General features: G+C 42.3%; 1 protein-coding gene across 8 annotated transcripts in view; it reads left to right on the top strand.

Annotated features, from left to right (window-relative positions):
- WDR59 (WD repeat domain 59) overlaps positions 1 to 16,530 on the top strand; it is a 131,542-nt gene that overhangs the window by 77,931 nt on the left and 37,081 nt on the right. For 4 of the 8 annotated variants that reach the window (XM_063654536.1, XM_054452777.2, XM_054452779.2 and 1 more), the window contains 5 exons: positions 784 to 879; positions 1,044 to 1,200; positions 1,722 to 1,791; positions 6,624 to 6,777; positions 10,942 to 10,998. In XM_063654536.1, the coding sequence (XP_063510606.1) occupies positions 784 to 879; positions 1,044 to 1,200; positions 1,722 to 1,791; positions 6,624 to 6,777; positions 10,942 to 10,998 (534 nt within the window). The remainder of the gene's footprint in view (positions 1 to 783; positions 880 to 1,043; positions 1,201 to 1,721; positions 1,792 to 6,623; positions 6,778 to 10,941; positions 10,999 to 16,530) is intronic. The other 4 variants (XM_063654537.1, XM_063654538.1, XM_054452780.2 and 1 more) reach the window with 1 other exon arrangement.

Genomic DNA, 16,530 nt, shown 5'->3' with positions numbered 1-16,530 from the left:
GTTTGAAGTGTTAGGATTTATACTTTTGAAGGACAAAAAATATACATTATAATTTTCACTGAAGTGAAATCCATTCCTCTTGTCTTATATCACTGAGAGCAATTTCAATCCAGGCCAGTGAGTATTACTTCTAAGGTACTGACGTTTCTCATGGAGCAAGTGGTGTTGGGGGTGAGGAAAAGGGCAGAATTCACTAGAAAGAAATAATAGTCCTTCTGTTACTAAAAGCTGCCCTCTCAAAATCCACATGTGTGCTGCCTTGATTAAAGAAAGAGCTTCTCTAGGAGGGCTCAGGAATTAATCCTGTTTTAACCTCTGTAGAGGTAGAAATTAGATTATTACACCGTGTTGGAAGCCTTGACTTAACCATGCACCTGGCTCCCAGCATCACCCTTGTGTCTGACCACTTTGCAGAAGAAAAGCCAATCAGGGCCAGGCACAGTGGCTCACGCCTGTAATCCCAGCACTTTGGGGGGCCGAGATGGGCAGATCACTTGAGGTCAGGAGTTCGAGACCAGCCTGGCCAACATGGTGAAACCCCTTCTCTACTAAAAATACAAAAATTAGCCAGGCGTGGTGGTGGGCGCCTATAATCCCAGCTACTTGGGAGGCTGAGGCACGAGAATCACTTGAACACGGGAGGCAGAGGTTGCAATAAGCCGAGATCGTACCACTACACTACTCCAGCCTGGGCAACAAAGAGAGACTCTGTCTCAAAAAAAAAAAAAGAACCTATCAGAGAAATGTGTTCTTCTTCTTGACTGTGTTTTGGGCCTTTTCTAGATCCTGAAGGACACGGCCCTGCAGAAAGTGAAGCGCGGCCAGAGCTGCCTGGAGCCCTGCCTGCGCCAGCTCGTCTCCTGCCTCGAGTCCTTTGTGGTGGGAAGCATGAAACTGTCATACCAACTTAGGCTTTGGTGTTTTGTTTCATTTCTTTCTCCCTAAAATCATGGGCTTTCTGGTTTTGTCATACTGGGTCTTTATTTTGTAATTCAGCTTTAAGACAGGTTGTGGTTTTTAGCTTGTGGATTTTTAAATTTCAGAACCAGGAAGACAGCGCTTCCAGCAACCCTTTTGCGCTCCCCAACTCTGTCACACCCCCCTTACCGACATTTGCGCGGGTGACCACAGCCTATGGGTCGTACCAGGACGCCAACATTCCCTTTCCTAGGACTTCTGGGGCCAGGTTCTGCGGAGCAGGTGGGTCTCTTTGGTTCTCTGATTCTAGATTTTGAGAGGGAGCAGCTGAGAATGTCATAGATTCTGTATAAATATCTTCATCAGAAAATGTTTATTTTACTCTGGAGAACTCAAACGAGACTTTCATAGTAGCATGGCAGGGTCTGAGGCCCAGTCGGTGTCTGTGGACTCATCCTAAGAGTGTGCACCAGAATGGGGGTCTTAACTTTCTTCATTCTGATGAGCTTGGATTTGAGTCTTTACTCAGAGCCCCGATTCTTAGCAGGGGACAGTCCCCTGGTAGGGAGGCTTAGAGTCCCGCTGATGACTCTGCCCAGGCCACATACATCCTCTCTCTGGACCCTGGAGTGCCGACCTTTGTTCCTGGTAAGGGTCACTGCAGTCATGATTCTTGCAGCTTATGAAAATGTGTCTTACCCTCAGGTATACAGAGAGAGAAGAAAGACTGGTCAGTCCTGCCTCAGGATTTCCCACGTCCAGCTTGTTGACACTGATTGCTCACGTGATGTCTCCTCCTTTAGGTTACCTGGTGTATTTCACAAGGCCCATGACGATGCATCGGGCGGTGTCTCCCACAGAGCCTACTCCGAGGTGAGTCTGGGAGATGCAGAAGCCGCTCTACGTTCCTGGGGCCAGAAGTGGCCAGAGGCCTGGGAAGGACCACTGAGTTTGCTTTTGGACAATGCATTTCAGTTCTTCAGTAAACTCCCATTATAAGATTTATTTGAGAAAGATTAAAGTCAATTAAATTGCAAAAAAGCTGCGATTTCTGCTATATGGTTATTACCAAACCATTAGAAGAAGTAGCTTGTTAAAAGCCATTGTCAAAACAAGGCAAATTATTTTTAAATGTGCCTTTCCCCTATTGCTAGCATATTATTTATTATTTGTTTTTAATTATTTTATTATTCAATTTAACTAACATTAAATAAAACTGGAAAAATAACAAAAGACCATCTGTAGTTTCACAACACTAATATGCCACTTCTAATATTAACAAACAATATGTAATTTTAAAACATTCCATAAGTAGTACATTGTGAAAACACAAATGTGGAAGTTTTTTCTTTTTTCTTTTTTTGAGACAGGATCTGGCTCTGTCACCCAGGCTGGAGTGCAGTGGCGTGATCATAGCTTATAGCAGCCTCTGCCTTCTGGCTCAAGTGATCCTCCTGCCTCAGCCTCCCAAGTAGCTGGGACCACAGGTGTGCAACACCATGTTTGGCTAATTTTTATAATTTTTTGTAGAGATAGGGTTTTGCAATGTTGCCAGGCTGGTCTTAAACTCCTGAGCTCAAGCAATCCACCTGCCTCAGCCTCTCAAAGTACTGGGGTTACAGGTGTGAGCCACCACGCCCAGCCTGGAAGTTTTAAATTACAATGCAAAAGCACTTCTTTTCGTTTTCCCTGTTTTAAGGAGAATCATGTTTAACAACAGAACATGTTTCTGTCTAGTCATTCTTTTTCTGTGCTTTAAAAAAAGTTTTTCTTTATAGACAATCTAGTGTAGCAGATAGGAATATGGACTTCAGAGCCAACGTGCCCAGATCCAAATTTTGGCCCTGTCATTTTATGACCTTGGGCAAGTTATCTAAACTTCAGCTTCAGTTCCTTCAACAGTAACATGGGGATGATCATAGCACTTACCACCTGCAGTTGCTGGGAAGATTAAGTCCCTCTAAAAACGTTTAAAACACCACCTGGTACATCAGAAGTGCTCTGTGTTTCCTGATGTGATTACTGGTTTTTAAAACTTTAGGATTATACAGCAGACTTCTGGTTCTGCAGTCTGGTGACCAAGATATAATAAGTTCCAAACCTCCCTGCTGCAAACCCCTGAAGGTGCTGGATACAGTATAATCAGCATAGTCATTGTATTAGTCCGTTCTCACACTGCTATAAAGAACTCCCCAAGACTGGGTAATTTATAAAGAAAAGAGGTTTAATTGACTCACAGTTCCACATGGCTGGAGAGGCCTCAGGAAACTTAAAATTGTGACGGAAGGGGAAGAGGCACTTCTTACATGGTGGCAGGCGAGAGAGAGTGTGTATGTGAAGGAGAAACTGTCAGATCTTATAAAACCATCAAGTCTCGTGAGAACTCACTCACTATCATGAGAACAGCATGGGGGACACCGCCCCCATGATCCAATCACCTCCCACTGTGTCCCTCCCTCGACATGTGGCGATTGTGGGGATTACAATTCAAGATGAGATTTGGGTAGGGACACAAAGCCTAACCATATCAGTTATGAATGAATAGCTGAGCTAACAAGAAAGAGAGAGAACTGAATGAGAGAACTGTGTGAGCAGACACTGCTGTTTGGCCAAGAGGTGGCCCATCTCTGCAGTAACCTGGGCAGATGTGACCTGGGCCCCATGGGAACTGGGGTTCAGTACTGGGGAACACCTACATTACACCCGATTCCTTATTGGAGTAGAAAACAGTCCTGTATTCTCAAAGAGAAAGAAGGAATATCTGTATCTGGACTTTGGATTAGAGGGGAAAATGTTACTATTAGAATGTTTTTCAACTGACAGTCCTTTACTGAGATAATTTACAATATACAAATCTGAAGTGTACAGCTCGGTGACCAACACTCATATCAAGATATAGAACATTGTCCTCACCTCCAAAGGTTCCCAGTCCCTTTTCCCCAGCCCTTCAGCACCCAGAGGACACCACTATCTTGACTTCTGTCATCGTAGTTTTGCCTGTTCTTGAACTTCATTGAACTGGAATCGTGCAGCATGACCTGTTTTATGTCTGGCTGACTTTGCTCAACTTAATGTTATTGACATTGATCCACATTGCTGCATGTGTCAGTAGGTCCACTGTATGAATACAACACAGTTTATTTATTCGTTGTCCTGTGGATAGATATTTGCATCCTTTCCAGTTTTTGGCCATTATGAGCAAACCTGGACACATATGTTCGTAAAAAGACTTGTATATTAATTTCTGCACCTGAGGAGCAGAATTCCTCAGTCATCAGATAGATGTATTTTTAACTTGAGAAATTGTCCAAAAGTTTGTGCACAGTGGTTGTGCCATTTACCCTGTCACTAGCAATGTTTCAGAGCACTGGTTGCTCTGTATCCACTCCAAAACTTGGTATTGCTAGTCCTTTCAACTTCAGCCATTGTGATGTGAGTGTCCTAGTATCTCACTGTGGGTTTTTTTTTTTTTTTTTTTTTGAGACGGAATCTTGCTCTGTCGCTCAGGCTGGAGTGTAGTGGCTGGATCTCAGCTCACTGCAAGCTCCACCTCCCGGATTCAGGCCATTCTCCTGCCTCAGCCTCTGGAGTAGCTGGGACTACAGGCGCCTGCCACCATGCCCGGCTAAATTTTTGTATTTTTAGTAGAGATGGTGTTTCACCATGTTAGCCAGGATGATCTCGATCTGCTGACTCGTGATCTGCCTGCCTCGGCCTCCCAAAGTGCTGGGATTACAGGCATGAGCCACCGTGCCCGGCCATCTCACTGTCATTTTCATTTGCATTTCCATGCTGATGATGAATGATGTCGAGCAGCTTCTGTGTGCATATTGACCATTTGGGTATCTTTTTTTGTGATGTGCTTGTTAAGTATTTTGCCCATTTTGGGGAAACTGTATTTCTTATTTATTTCTGGTTGTTATCTATTTGGGTTGCAAATTCTTTGCTAGATGTATGTATTGATTTTCTCTTAATCTGTGGCTTGTCTTTCTCCCTCTTTAATGTTTTTCGATGAACAGATTTTCCTAATTTTGATGAGGTCCAATTTATCACTGTTTAATTTTATTTATTTTATTTTATTATTTATTTATTTATTTATTTTTTTGAGACAGAATCTCGCTCTGTTGCCCAGGCTGGAGTGCAGTGGCGCGATCTCGGCTCTCTGCAAGCTCCACCTCTCTCAGGTTGATGCCATTCTTCTGCCTCAGCCTCCCGAGTAGCTGGGACTACAGGCACCCACCACCACACCTGGCTAATTTTTTGTATTTTTTAATAGAGACGGGGTTTCACCGTGTTAGCCAGGATGGTCTCGATTTCCTGACCTCGTGATCTCCCTGCCTCAGCCTCCCAAAGTGCTGGGATTACAAGCGTGAGCCACCGTGCCCGGCCTATTTATTTTATTTTTTATTTTTTGAGATGGAGTTTCGCTCTTGTTGCCCAGGCTGGAGTGCAGTGGTGCAATGTCAACTCACCACAACCTCCGCCTCCCGGGTTCAAGCGATTCTCCTGCCTCAACCTCCCGAGTAGCTGGGATTACAGGCATGCACCACCACGCCTGGCTAATTTTGTATTTTTAGTAGAGACGGGGTTTCTCCATGTTGGTCAGGCTGTTCTCGAACTCCCGACCTCTCAGGTGATCTTCCCGCCTTGGCCTCCCAAAGTGCTGGGATTATAGGCGTGAGCCACTGTGCCCGGCCTTGTGTTTTCTTTTAAAAGCTTTATAGAAAAATAAATAGATAAATAAATAAAAATGAAAGCTTTATAGATTTAAATTCCTTATTTAAGGTCTGTGATCCATTTCAAATTAATTTTTGCATGTAATGTGAGTTAAGGGGTCAAAGTTTGTTTTACTTTGTAGAGAAAAATAGTTGTTCTAGCACCATTTATGAAAAGATTTCCTTTCTTCATTGAATTTGTATTGATGCCTTGGTGAACATCAATAGACCATATATTTGTGGTCTTTCTGGACTCTCTTTTTTCCTTTGATCTATTTATCCTTTACGCCAACACTACATTCATAATGTACTTTTCTATAGTTAAAGTCTTTAAATCTGATAGGTCAAGTCCTCCAGTTATATTATTCTTGTTTAGTTCGGGTTGGCTATTCTAGGTCTTTCAATAAAATTATGAAATCAGCTTATTAGTTCCTACTAAAAAGCCTGCTTGTATTTTGATTGGAATTGTGTTGACTCTGTAGATCAATTTAGAGAAAATTGATGTCTTAAGAATATGGACTCTTCCAATCCACTAGCGTGGTATATTTCTCCATCGTTCTATGTCTCTTTTAATTTCTCTCAGCAACATTTCGTATTTTCACGCACATTTTCAAAAATTAAATTGATTCCTAGGTATTTGACGTGTTTTAATGCTACTATAAATGAGCTTTTAAAATATTTATTTTCCAAATATTCGTTTCTAATTGATAGAACTATAGTAGATATTTGTAGGTTGACCTTGTATTCAAATTCAGTTATTCTAGTAGTTTGTTGATTCCTTTGAATTTTTTATGTCTGTAATCATAGAAGCATTCTATGCTTCTGCAGATAAAGCATTTTTCAGTGTTAAAAGTTTTATTGACTTCTTTTTCTGGAGTTTCCATCTTCTCATTTTGTCTTCTCCTCTTGGTATCAAGTTCTAAGAATAGCACCACTTGGAAATATGACAGGACTGCAGCCAGTGTGGATAATTATCATTTTCAACTACAGATCTCTCTCAGCCTTGTCTGCTTATCACACTGGCTTGATCGCGCCCATGAAGATCCGCACAGAGGCCCCTGGGAACCTTCGTTTATACAGTGGGAGCCCCACTCGCAGCGAGAAAGAGCAGGTCTCCATCAGCTCCTTCTACTACAAGGAGCGGGTAAGTGCCAGAGCCGCGGCCTTTGATTCTTATTCCTTCTCTTGGATTCTTGTTCCTCATCTCCTGCCTGGCGCAGCAGCTAGATTAGTAATCCCCCTGTAGCCTTTCACTTTCATAATCAGTTTGTTCAAGAAAGTCATTGCTTTGTTCCTTTCAGTTGGTTTTACCTGCTATAAATTGTGTGTGTATGGGTGGGGGGGGGCAGTTCTTATGGTCCATAATCTTTACTCCCCATTTAGCCCTGTCCTTGTAATCTCCATTCACTGAGTTGATTCCCATTATTTCAGGGTAGAATACCTTAGCTTCAAGTCTTCCATGGTATTCTGATGTTTGTCAGCAAATTAAGGGATGCCTCTGAAGTCTTGGGATCTTAATATATTTGGAACTTCTTAGTTGTGAGAAGTCTTAAAGTTAATATCTAAAAGGTTTTTTCTTTTTTTTATACTAAGTCTACATGGAAATACCCATCTGAGTGGACCAGATGATACAAAAATTACCTGAGCTTGTCCTTATGTGCCTAGTTTCTTAAAGAACTCATTGTCCCTAAAGTAGTTATCATTAAGCTGTCAGAAACCTTTGGTGCAAACAATGTAGAGAATGTTGGCAGAGAAAGCTTTCTGTGTTGACAGATTGCAGGTCTGGCTTAAACAGACTTTTAGCTGACATGATGTTTTAAACAGAGTTACCACTGAGCACTGCACAAACTCAGTCCTTAGGAATTCTTTGTTGTTATCTCTCGCTCAATGGGAAATAATGGATTGTAATTAATATTTGTTTTTAAAAAATTGAATTATTTTAGACAAAACACCCATTTCTAGGAAGTATTAGAAGTGCCTTCAGTTCGATTGCAGTAGAATGTCCAACCTTCTTGGTTTACACTGAGAGTTGACCATCTCTGACTTTATTTTAGGGTTGTATGTGACTAAAATGAGTGGCAGCAACTGATGTTTGAGACCAGACCAGTCTTGAGCAAAACCATTTAGTTGAATAGGGAAAATGATTTTTTTTTTCTTTTTCTGGACACTTTCCTATAGTCCCCTTCCTCACATCTCTGATGGAATTCTGCCCACTTGGCTAGCACAGACCTCCTTGGAACACCCACTAATCTATATCATCTCCAAGTTCTTTCCATTCAAAATTGTTAGTTCTTTTTTCCCACATGTTTGCAGGTAATGGGAGAGATGATTTGATAAACGGGTTGGAACTAAGACATTTTGTTGAGATGAAAGCCAGGCTCATGGTTGGGTACATGTGGGGGTTTTCTTTAGTGTCAGGGCCAGGTCAAAGAGATCTTTCAGTCCAAGAGGCAGTTCTGAATTCCTCTTCGATTTGTGTCGCGTGCCACCCATGCTTGGGTTCAGATTGGGCAGAATAGATTGACTAGTAATTTTGACTTTGTGGGGGTGTGTAAAGCCCACTCTAATCAAAATAATTCCAGTTCCAAGATGAGGCCTCTTTTAAGCCTGTGTCCATGTTTTTGATGGTATGGCCTTTTTTTACTACAAACACCATAATTATAAAGAGGAACCAAGAGCACGTGGATAATTCTCTCATCAGATGGTATCTGCAGGGGAGTGGAGAAGAGTTGTGAAATTTCAGTTTGGGGTGGTTCCCAGTGTTCTGTTCTGCACAGAAAGTGGGCTGTTGGAGCCCCGTAATAGACATAGTAAGTGGCCTTTTATGTTTTATTTCAAATAGTGACCAAATAAAATGGGGTGATGCTTTGATTATAATTTCATATGAAACCCTTATATTGATATATACCAAATACAGAAAAGTTCACAAATCAAAGGCGTGTGTAGTTCAGTGAATTAATAATCACACAGGTCAAGAAATAGAACATTTCAAGAACCTCAGAAACCTTGGATTATTAGCTTAAATCATACGAAATTGCTGATATTTGACCATTTTTGACCTAAACAAAGACTCATGTGGTTCAGCTTAATAGGTTAACAAGATAAAAATGAATAAGTCAGTCATTTTGTGATGAATTTGACATAAATTTCTCTCTCCTTGAAGTTTGTTCATATCCATCCCATTTATGTAGGTGCCAAAGGGGGAATTACATAAGTGCAATATGGCCATGATATCTTATGTGGGCTACTTTACCTCCCTTACAAAGGTCGATAACCCTTGAGCATTTTCTAATCCTCAGCTGTCTAGTTTCACATGTCAAATGATGTCGCTTTTGTTGCTTTTGTTCTGGAAATGATTCCAGTCTACTAAATTTCTGTTTGTGTTTTGTGGTTTTGGAATTTTTTTTTTTTTTTAAGAGATGGAGCCTCACTCTGTTGCCCATTGCCCAGGCTGGAGTGCAGTGGTGTGAACATGGCTCACTGCAACCTCAGACTCCTGGGCTCAAGTGATCCTCCCACCTCAGCCTCCCGAATAGCTAGAACTACAAGAGTACACCACATCACCCAGTTAATTAAAAACAAATATTTTTGTAGAGCTGGGGTCCCGCTATGTTACCTAGGCTGGATTTCTCTGTGTTTAGGTCTTCATTTTTAGCCCAAATTTTTCTCCTACATATTTTTATTCCCTTGTAGATCTCTGCCCCTGAGAGCTTTAAATGAATGAGAATAACAGAATGGAATGTAACTGCCTTTTAAGGCATAACAATGAGGGAAGTATAGTGGGTTTTTGGTTTTGGGGCTTTTTTTGGTCTGTGTTTTGTAGAGATGAGGTCTTGCTATGTTGCCCAGGCTGGTCTCAAACTCCTGGGCTCTAGCAGTCCTCCCACCTCAGCCTCCCACAGTGCTGGGATTATAGGCATGAGCCATCTCACCCAGCCAGTATAGTGTTTTTTTGTTTTTTTTTGAGACAGCATTTTGCTCTTGTTGCCCAGGCTGGAGTGCAAAGGTGCGGTCTCTGCTCACTGCACCCTCTGCCTCCTGGGTTCAAGCAATTCTCCTGCCTCAGCCTCCCAAGTAGCTGGGATTACAGGTGCCCACCACCATGCCCGGCTAATCATGGTTTCACCATGTTGGCCAGGCTGGTCTCGAACTCCTAACCTCAGGTGATCACCTGCCTTGGCCTCCCAAAGTGTTGGGATTACAGGCGTGAGCCACTGCACCCGGCCCAGTGTAGTGTATTTTTGAGATAACAAAACATCTTTATAGAGCCATTTAGAGATTATTGTTTGTTTCTCTTGTGGCTTTGTGTGTTTTTAACCTGCCCTACTTAGGTTATATTGTTATATTCACCCAAAGATTCTCTAGATGGAATGCCAAGGTTTGCTCCTAAAAATTTTAAAACGTGTGACGCCTCAAAAGCCATCAAATTGCTAACATTCATTTGACAAGTGAACCAACTCTTAATAGCTGATGAAATGTTGTTCATTCCTAGGGTAGATAGAAGGCCCAGAACTTAGGATAAGCTTTAGGTATTGCCTTGCATACATTTAAACATTGTTGCAACCTCCCACTCTTGCTTTAGTTTGTGTTACTAAAATAGCTCTGATGTAAATAACTAGAGAGATCTTTAAGTTAATAGAATAATTTCTGATCTCTATAAACAGATACTCATATTGTTAGCCAGGGTGCTTTCAAGAAGGTCTCTCCTCAGCGTTAGCCCCTTCCTTGCTCTCGTTTCTCCAGGGTTCCCATTTCCCCATGGTGTCACTCTGAAGATAGTCCTGCAGGCCCAATGTCAAGACACCCAATTCCCTCATTGCCCCCCAACCACATACCAGAAAAAATTTGGTATTGAGCCTATTCAAGAATGTCTTCTTTTTAGGAATGAGTATGTGCTCTCAATATATGTTCTCCTTCTTACCTACTACAGGGGAAAACAGGCTTCTGCCTATTTCTCCACTTGCACAATGATCTCAGTGTGTGTTAGTGTTGCTCAAACCTATTTGTAGTTCCTTTGTCAGAACTGTGTTGATGTCAGCCTCCATATACCTTGAAATGTGACTAAAAGAACAATGAAATTGAAGCTGTGTTTGGAGTGTGATGGGGTGGGAGGGAGGTGAGGGAAGCCGAATACCGCTGTGCTTAGATTCAGATTTTTTGGTCGTTCCAATCCCAACATTGCAGTGTATTATGGTACATTTGAATCCATCGGATGTGTGGGAAGCTTTCATTTTATTCTATATTTTTCCCTTTTAATTTTCTTGGTGTTTTTCTTCCCTCCTCCTGGGTGTAACGTTTTCATGCACAGATGTCTCCTCGCTCTGCCCGGCGGCGTTGGTCCATACAAGCAATTAACGACTTCCCGGTACTGTGCGCTGTGCAAATGCTCTCCTTAACTAATCCTGTCTCTACCCAAGGCCCAAGAATAAAATGCCACCTGCCTGGCTTTGAGGAACCTGAAATGACAGGCTAGCTGTTTTCAGGACCAGCAACAGTCAATTTTTTGCTTGGGGGAGTTCAGGCACCAAGGGCTGCCTCCTTGTCCAATCACAGAGTTTCAAATGGCTAATATTGTCAGGGATCCTGAATGGACTCTTTTGTCAAAGGAAACTTAATACTGGGTTTCTTGGAAAGAACCCTGATTGTAAGCCGTTAACTCAACCAATTTCACTTGGAGCATTTGTGTAATTTTTTGGAGCTTTCAAAAGCCTACCTTTGGCATGGGGGGAGCAGAGGAAGATATAAGAGGCTTCCACTATTTTGTCTCTGCTTTTACAGTCCTGGTCTAGTTCACAGAGGGAGGTGCCCACCTGCTTCATTGGCATAACACAGAAGCTAGTTTTTATCCTTTGGGAAGTTTCTGAAACAAATTTTTTTCCTTACCATCAATATTTTGCGTAGACAGTAAAACCTCCACTGTGGACATCCTCTCTTCCTTTTCTTTCTTTCTTACTCACTCCTATTGGCCATTTCCCCTCTTCTGTCTTCCTCTCCCATCCCTTCATGTTTCAGTAGTGCCAAGGTGACCTCACGCTGTGCAAGGCAGCCGTGAGGCTTTGTATAAATTTCATTTGGTATAAATAATATTCAGGGGAATCATCCTTGTCGTAGAAAACCAGTTGGAATCAGAAGCCCCGATTAGCAAGTACCACTGCTGCCAACAACTTGTAGGTGGAGCCACTAACGGGGCCACCTTCCAAAAGCCTGTCCCAGCCAACCTGACTGCTTAATTTCCACTGATTGTCCAAAAGTCCCTGCTCCCACTGCTGTTTAAATAGGGACTCATTTAGACTCCGTGCCCGCTCTGCGGATTATGCATTGCTAATGGGGTTTCTGCAAAGCAGTTGGTGGCTTATTCTTGGGCTGTTTTTACATTCAACCCATTTATTGGCATCAATGTTGCCTCTGATTGTAGCAGTAACACTGGTGGTACAGTCGCAAGCTGGCTATTGGTTGTCATTCAGTGCTATTTGCACCAATGCCTCCCTCCTGCCCCCCAACCCCCACCCCACTCCGTTCTTCCTTGTCCTCTTTGCCATAACTCCATGAACACCTTCTTGGTTTGTTCAGAGGGGCAGCCTGGTGCTCATCATGTAATAATTTGTCTGTCTTGCTTTGTCTCTCTTCCCTCAATTTCTTCTCATGAAATCTGTGGGGACAGGACATTTTCTATTGATGGAGCATTGAAAAGATCAAATCCTTTGCCTCCCAGAGGTACTAACTTTACTGCATATAGAGGTATCCATATTTAAGCCCGTCAGAGTGGGACTGGAGCAATGCAGGAGGTTCAGGGGCTTTTAGACCATGGCGCCCTTCCCCAGTGCAGAAAGATTAACCACACCTTAGCCTCATGTGTCAGTATGCTCTGGAACCAGAGGATCCTAAAAGAAATCCGTATGTTGTTACCTGGCAGTTGCAGAGACAAGAGAGACTCCAAACATTGCCAGCAAGATATTAAGGGGAAAATTTCTTAGGAGAGATGTGGATGGAACATGAGTGGTTCTTATTGCCAGAGCACTGGGGAAAATACCCTGAAAAGATGTCCATCTACTCAGTAGCTAGCAGCAAGGGCCTAAGACCCCAACTAGTATCTGATCCGATTTGAGATTTCGCCTCTCCATCTAGACAGCCTTGTTAAATTAGAAACCCCAGAGTAATTGGCCAGTAGGCAGGATTACCAAGTGACCCCTGAAGCCTGAAGGGGAGATATTTATGTTTAAAAACCACTAACCAACATATTATAAAAAACCGACAGTGACAGTATTTTGCAGCCCCTTAAAGATTTTTGACAAAGTTTTGCAGTTATTTCTTGCTGGATTAAAAAAATTTACAGCACTGTCCCGTAATTGCTTTTACAGTTTGGTTCTGGTAGCAACTCTAATTAGGGTGATCCTTTGTTGGGGAACCTCCTTTATGGCAGGCTTAAAGGCTGCTGAGTGAGGTTTCATAAAGCACCTCTTATCCATCCAATACGGATCAAACAGAAATACCTAGAAGCCTGGTGTCTCAAGAAGTCCCAGGAAACACAGACTGTGATTTTCATAATTCATTGAAGAATCATTGGAAAAAGTTGCAAAGACCACTCTCTATATTTGCATCAGGTATGGATGGGTCACGTAGGTTTGTTTCTGCTGATCTTTGCAACCCAAAGCTGCAAATGGGGAAGAGTCCCTAAGACATCTCTTTAGACTCTTAGTTTTCTTCTGTCTGAATGTGCCTAATCCTAACAAATCCCAAAGTAGTGTGAGGTGCCCGGCCTGAATTGCAGCATCTTGGTCTGAATCTGGCCTGCCTCGCTGTGAAGCCGTGTAGCTGCAGGAACTGCAGATCTTCAGTAGACACTAGGGCTGAGCAGAACAGAGTCACGATGCTGACAGAAAGTGACTAAAGAAGTGAGTCACCCTAGAAGGGTGGAGCTGGACAGGCATCACTGGAATCCAGTGCTAATCTCCTTCATGCGGAAATGGATCCATTAAAAAATGGACCAAGCAATTTCCATATTAACAGAGAGCTTAGAATTTATTTATTATTTTTTAATGTAAAATTATATACCGAAAATCAAGTTAACAAGAATGAGCTTAGCAGCTTGACAGGCCTGTGTTCAAATCTCAGCACCGATGGCTGTGACCTAGAGTAAGCCTCATGTCCTCATCTGTAAAGTGGAGGTAGTGTCCCTCGTCACAGAGCTGTCGTAAGTGAGGCTTATACTAGCACAGAGTGGGCAATCCAGGAGCAGGAGCTGATAATGTAAGTCCTCAGTCAAACATTTGTACACCTGGACTTGTGTCATTTGTCAATTTCAAATGAGCTAGTCTGTTTTGCAAATGAGCTGCTTTGGGCATATGAATCTTAATATAATTAATAATATGCTTTTATTAGGTTTGTTTTAAAGGTCAGGAAATTGTGATTTTTTTTTTTTTTTTTTTTTTTTTTTTTTAGGCAGGGTCTTGCTCTGTCGCCCAGGCTGGAGTGCAGTGGCGTGATCTCAGCTCACTGCAACTTCTGCCTCCCAGGTTCAAGCAATTCTCCTGCCTCAGCCTCTCAAATAGCTGGGACCACAGGCCCATGCCACCATGCCCTGCTAATTTTTGTATATTTTGTATAGACGGAGTTTCACCATGTGGGCTAGGGCCAGGCTGGACTCGAACTCCTGGCCTCAAGTGATCTGCCTGCCTTGGCCTCCCAAAGAGTGGGATTACAGGTGTGAGCCACTGCACTCGGCCCATGGTTATTTTCAGTGTGTTCTGTAAGCTAGTAGACCTCATCCTTCATTGAGGCCTTCAATTCAGCTGTGTAGTTAAACTGAACGATAGTGAATTGCTCAATTGTTTAAGTGCTTCTCATTCTCTTTTTGGAATAAAGAACCAGAGTGACTGCCTGGATCACTGTTTTAGAAGGCTTCCACCCTATCCGGAAGACCAAATTAGACGGATCATATTCCATTCTAGGTGGAATCTTTCTGGCATAGATTTTTTTTTTTTTAATCCAGTGCCCTGAGTCTCACTTGAGATGACCAATTATGTGGGGCCTGTGGGTGTGTTGTTTCCTGGGCTTTTTAAAGTCCTGGAAACCTGAATGAAAATCACAGTGAATGAGCTTGTGTACCTTGTAACTTCCCTGTTCTCGTTAAGCCCCTTTTGCTGTTCACTGTCACTACAGGGTAGACATAGGCTAAATGACCCTCCCTAAAACAGGCCCTGCCATAGTATTTAGTGCACATGTGACTACGTCTGTCTTAGGTCAGTAACACTGCCTGGCTCCAGCCCATTCTGACAGGTTATTTGCTCTTTAATGTATCCTCCCCTTACTTACACCCATGTCAGGATGATTGTGTCTAAAAGGATAGCACTTTTGTGTGTATGCACATAATTTTTTAGAAAACCAGGGCAAGTAGGAATGGAAGGGCTACCCCATAATAATTGATAAAGCTTCCCTTTGTATTGCAGAATAATGATGTGGGTATGGATAAATGGTAAATAGTCACTGAACTGCTTCTTAAGATCAAATGGGGCCGGGTGCGCTGGCTCACGCCTGTAATCTTAGCATTTTGGGAGGCCAAGGTGGGTGAATCACTTGAGGTCAGGAGTTCAAGACCAGCCTGGCCAATATGGTGAAACCCTGTCTCTACTAAAAATACAAAAATTAGCTGAGCATGGTGGTGCATGCCTGTAATCCCAGCTACTCCGGAGGCTGAGGTAGGAGAATCACTTCAACCCCAGAGGCGGAGGTTGCAGTGAGCCGAGATCGCACCACTGCACCCCAGCCTCAGCAACAGAGCGAGACTCTGTCTCAAAAGAAAAAAAAAAAGATCAAACGGGTTAAAGTTCCAAATTGATAGTGTAACATGCATTTACAAATGATGATAAACAGTTCACAGATATTTCAGCTAAACTTCTTCATTTACCTGCCCTGAACTAACTCCACATGTCCTGAATTTAGTAGGTTCCAAGACACATGATAACCCTATAGGAAGTTACATGCATTGGACAACTTTAGGTATTAAATGGGATATCAGTGGTCAGAAACCCCTGACTTCAGACCAAGGCTAATTTATGGAAGAATGATTGTATAAAAATCACTTACAGAAAATGAATTTATTTGTGAGTAATCTAAATAATGATCCGATTTAAATTCCTGAGAGCTTATATACATTCATAATAATTACATGTTTCTAGAGTACACTCTTCCATTTAATTTGCACCCCTACCTCTTCATTGTACGCTCATTAATCTTGTGAGATTGGAACAACAGAGGTCATGATTGGCCATAAGTTGTCAGTGAGCAAACAAAGTGACATGTCTTAGACTAAGTTCATAACAAATAAAAACTTGCCCAGGGTCCTGCTGAGCCAGTACCTGTAGTAGTAAGACCTGGAAATCTTCGTTTTCTCATTCCAAATTGGAGGCCTTTTTACTAGCTCCTTTTGCCTTTTTTTGTTAATAAATATGTCACTCCTTCCTTAGTTGAATCACTTTGGTGACCCCCCTTTTAACTTCTGGCAATAAAATGGAATCCTGCTCCTTGGCTTGTCATTTTAAAGATTCCAGATGGGGCTGTGCTCTGATAATTCAAGTTTTCCAGGACATCTCTCATTTCACACATACAGGCTCCTCACACATGTAGCCACCCATAGGTAAGCCTGGGGAAATGGGATACTTGCCCACAATCTTCCATGTCCCTTACCCAAGCCCCTCGAATCAGGTATTTTTGACATTGAGAACGATCACTTTTAGAAATAATTCAAGTCTGCCAGAAAAACAGGGTAACTCTCCTCAAGCTGCAAAGTTTCTCTGTCTTCCTACTATAGATGAAGGTTTTCAGAGCCCACACTGCTATGTCTGAAATAAATTTTCAACAAACGCTGTTCAAACTGCCTAAGGAAAAAAATTTTGATTAG

The sequence above is a fragment of the Pongo pygmaeus genome, chromosome 18 (genome assembly GCF_028885625.2).
Source record: "Pongo pygmaeus isolate AG05252 chromosome 18, NHGRI_mPonPyg2-v2.0_pri, whole genome shotgun sequence".
Lineage (NCBI taxonomy): Eukaryota > Metazoa > Chordata > Mammalia > Primates > Hominidae > Pongo > Pongo pygmaeus.
The sequence above is the reverse complement of the archived record's forward strand: the minus strand, read 5'-3'. Positions and strand labels throughout refer to the sequence as shown.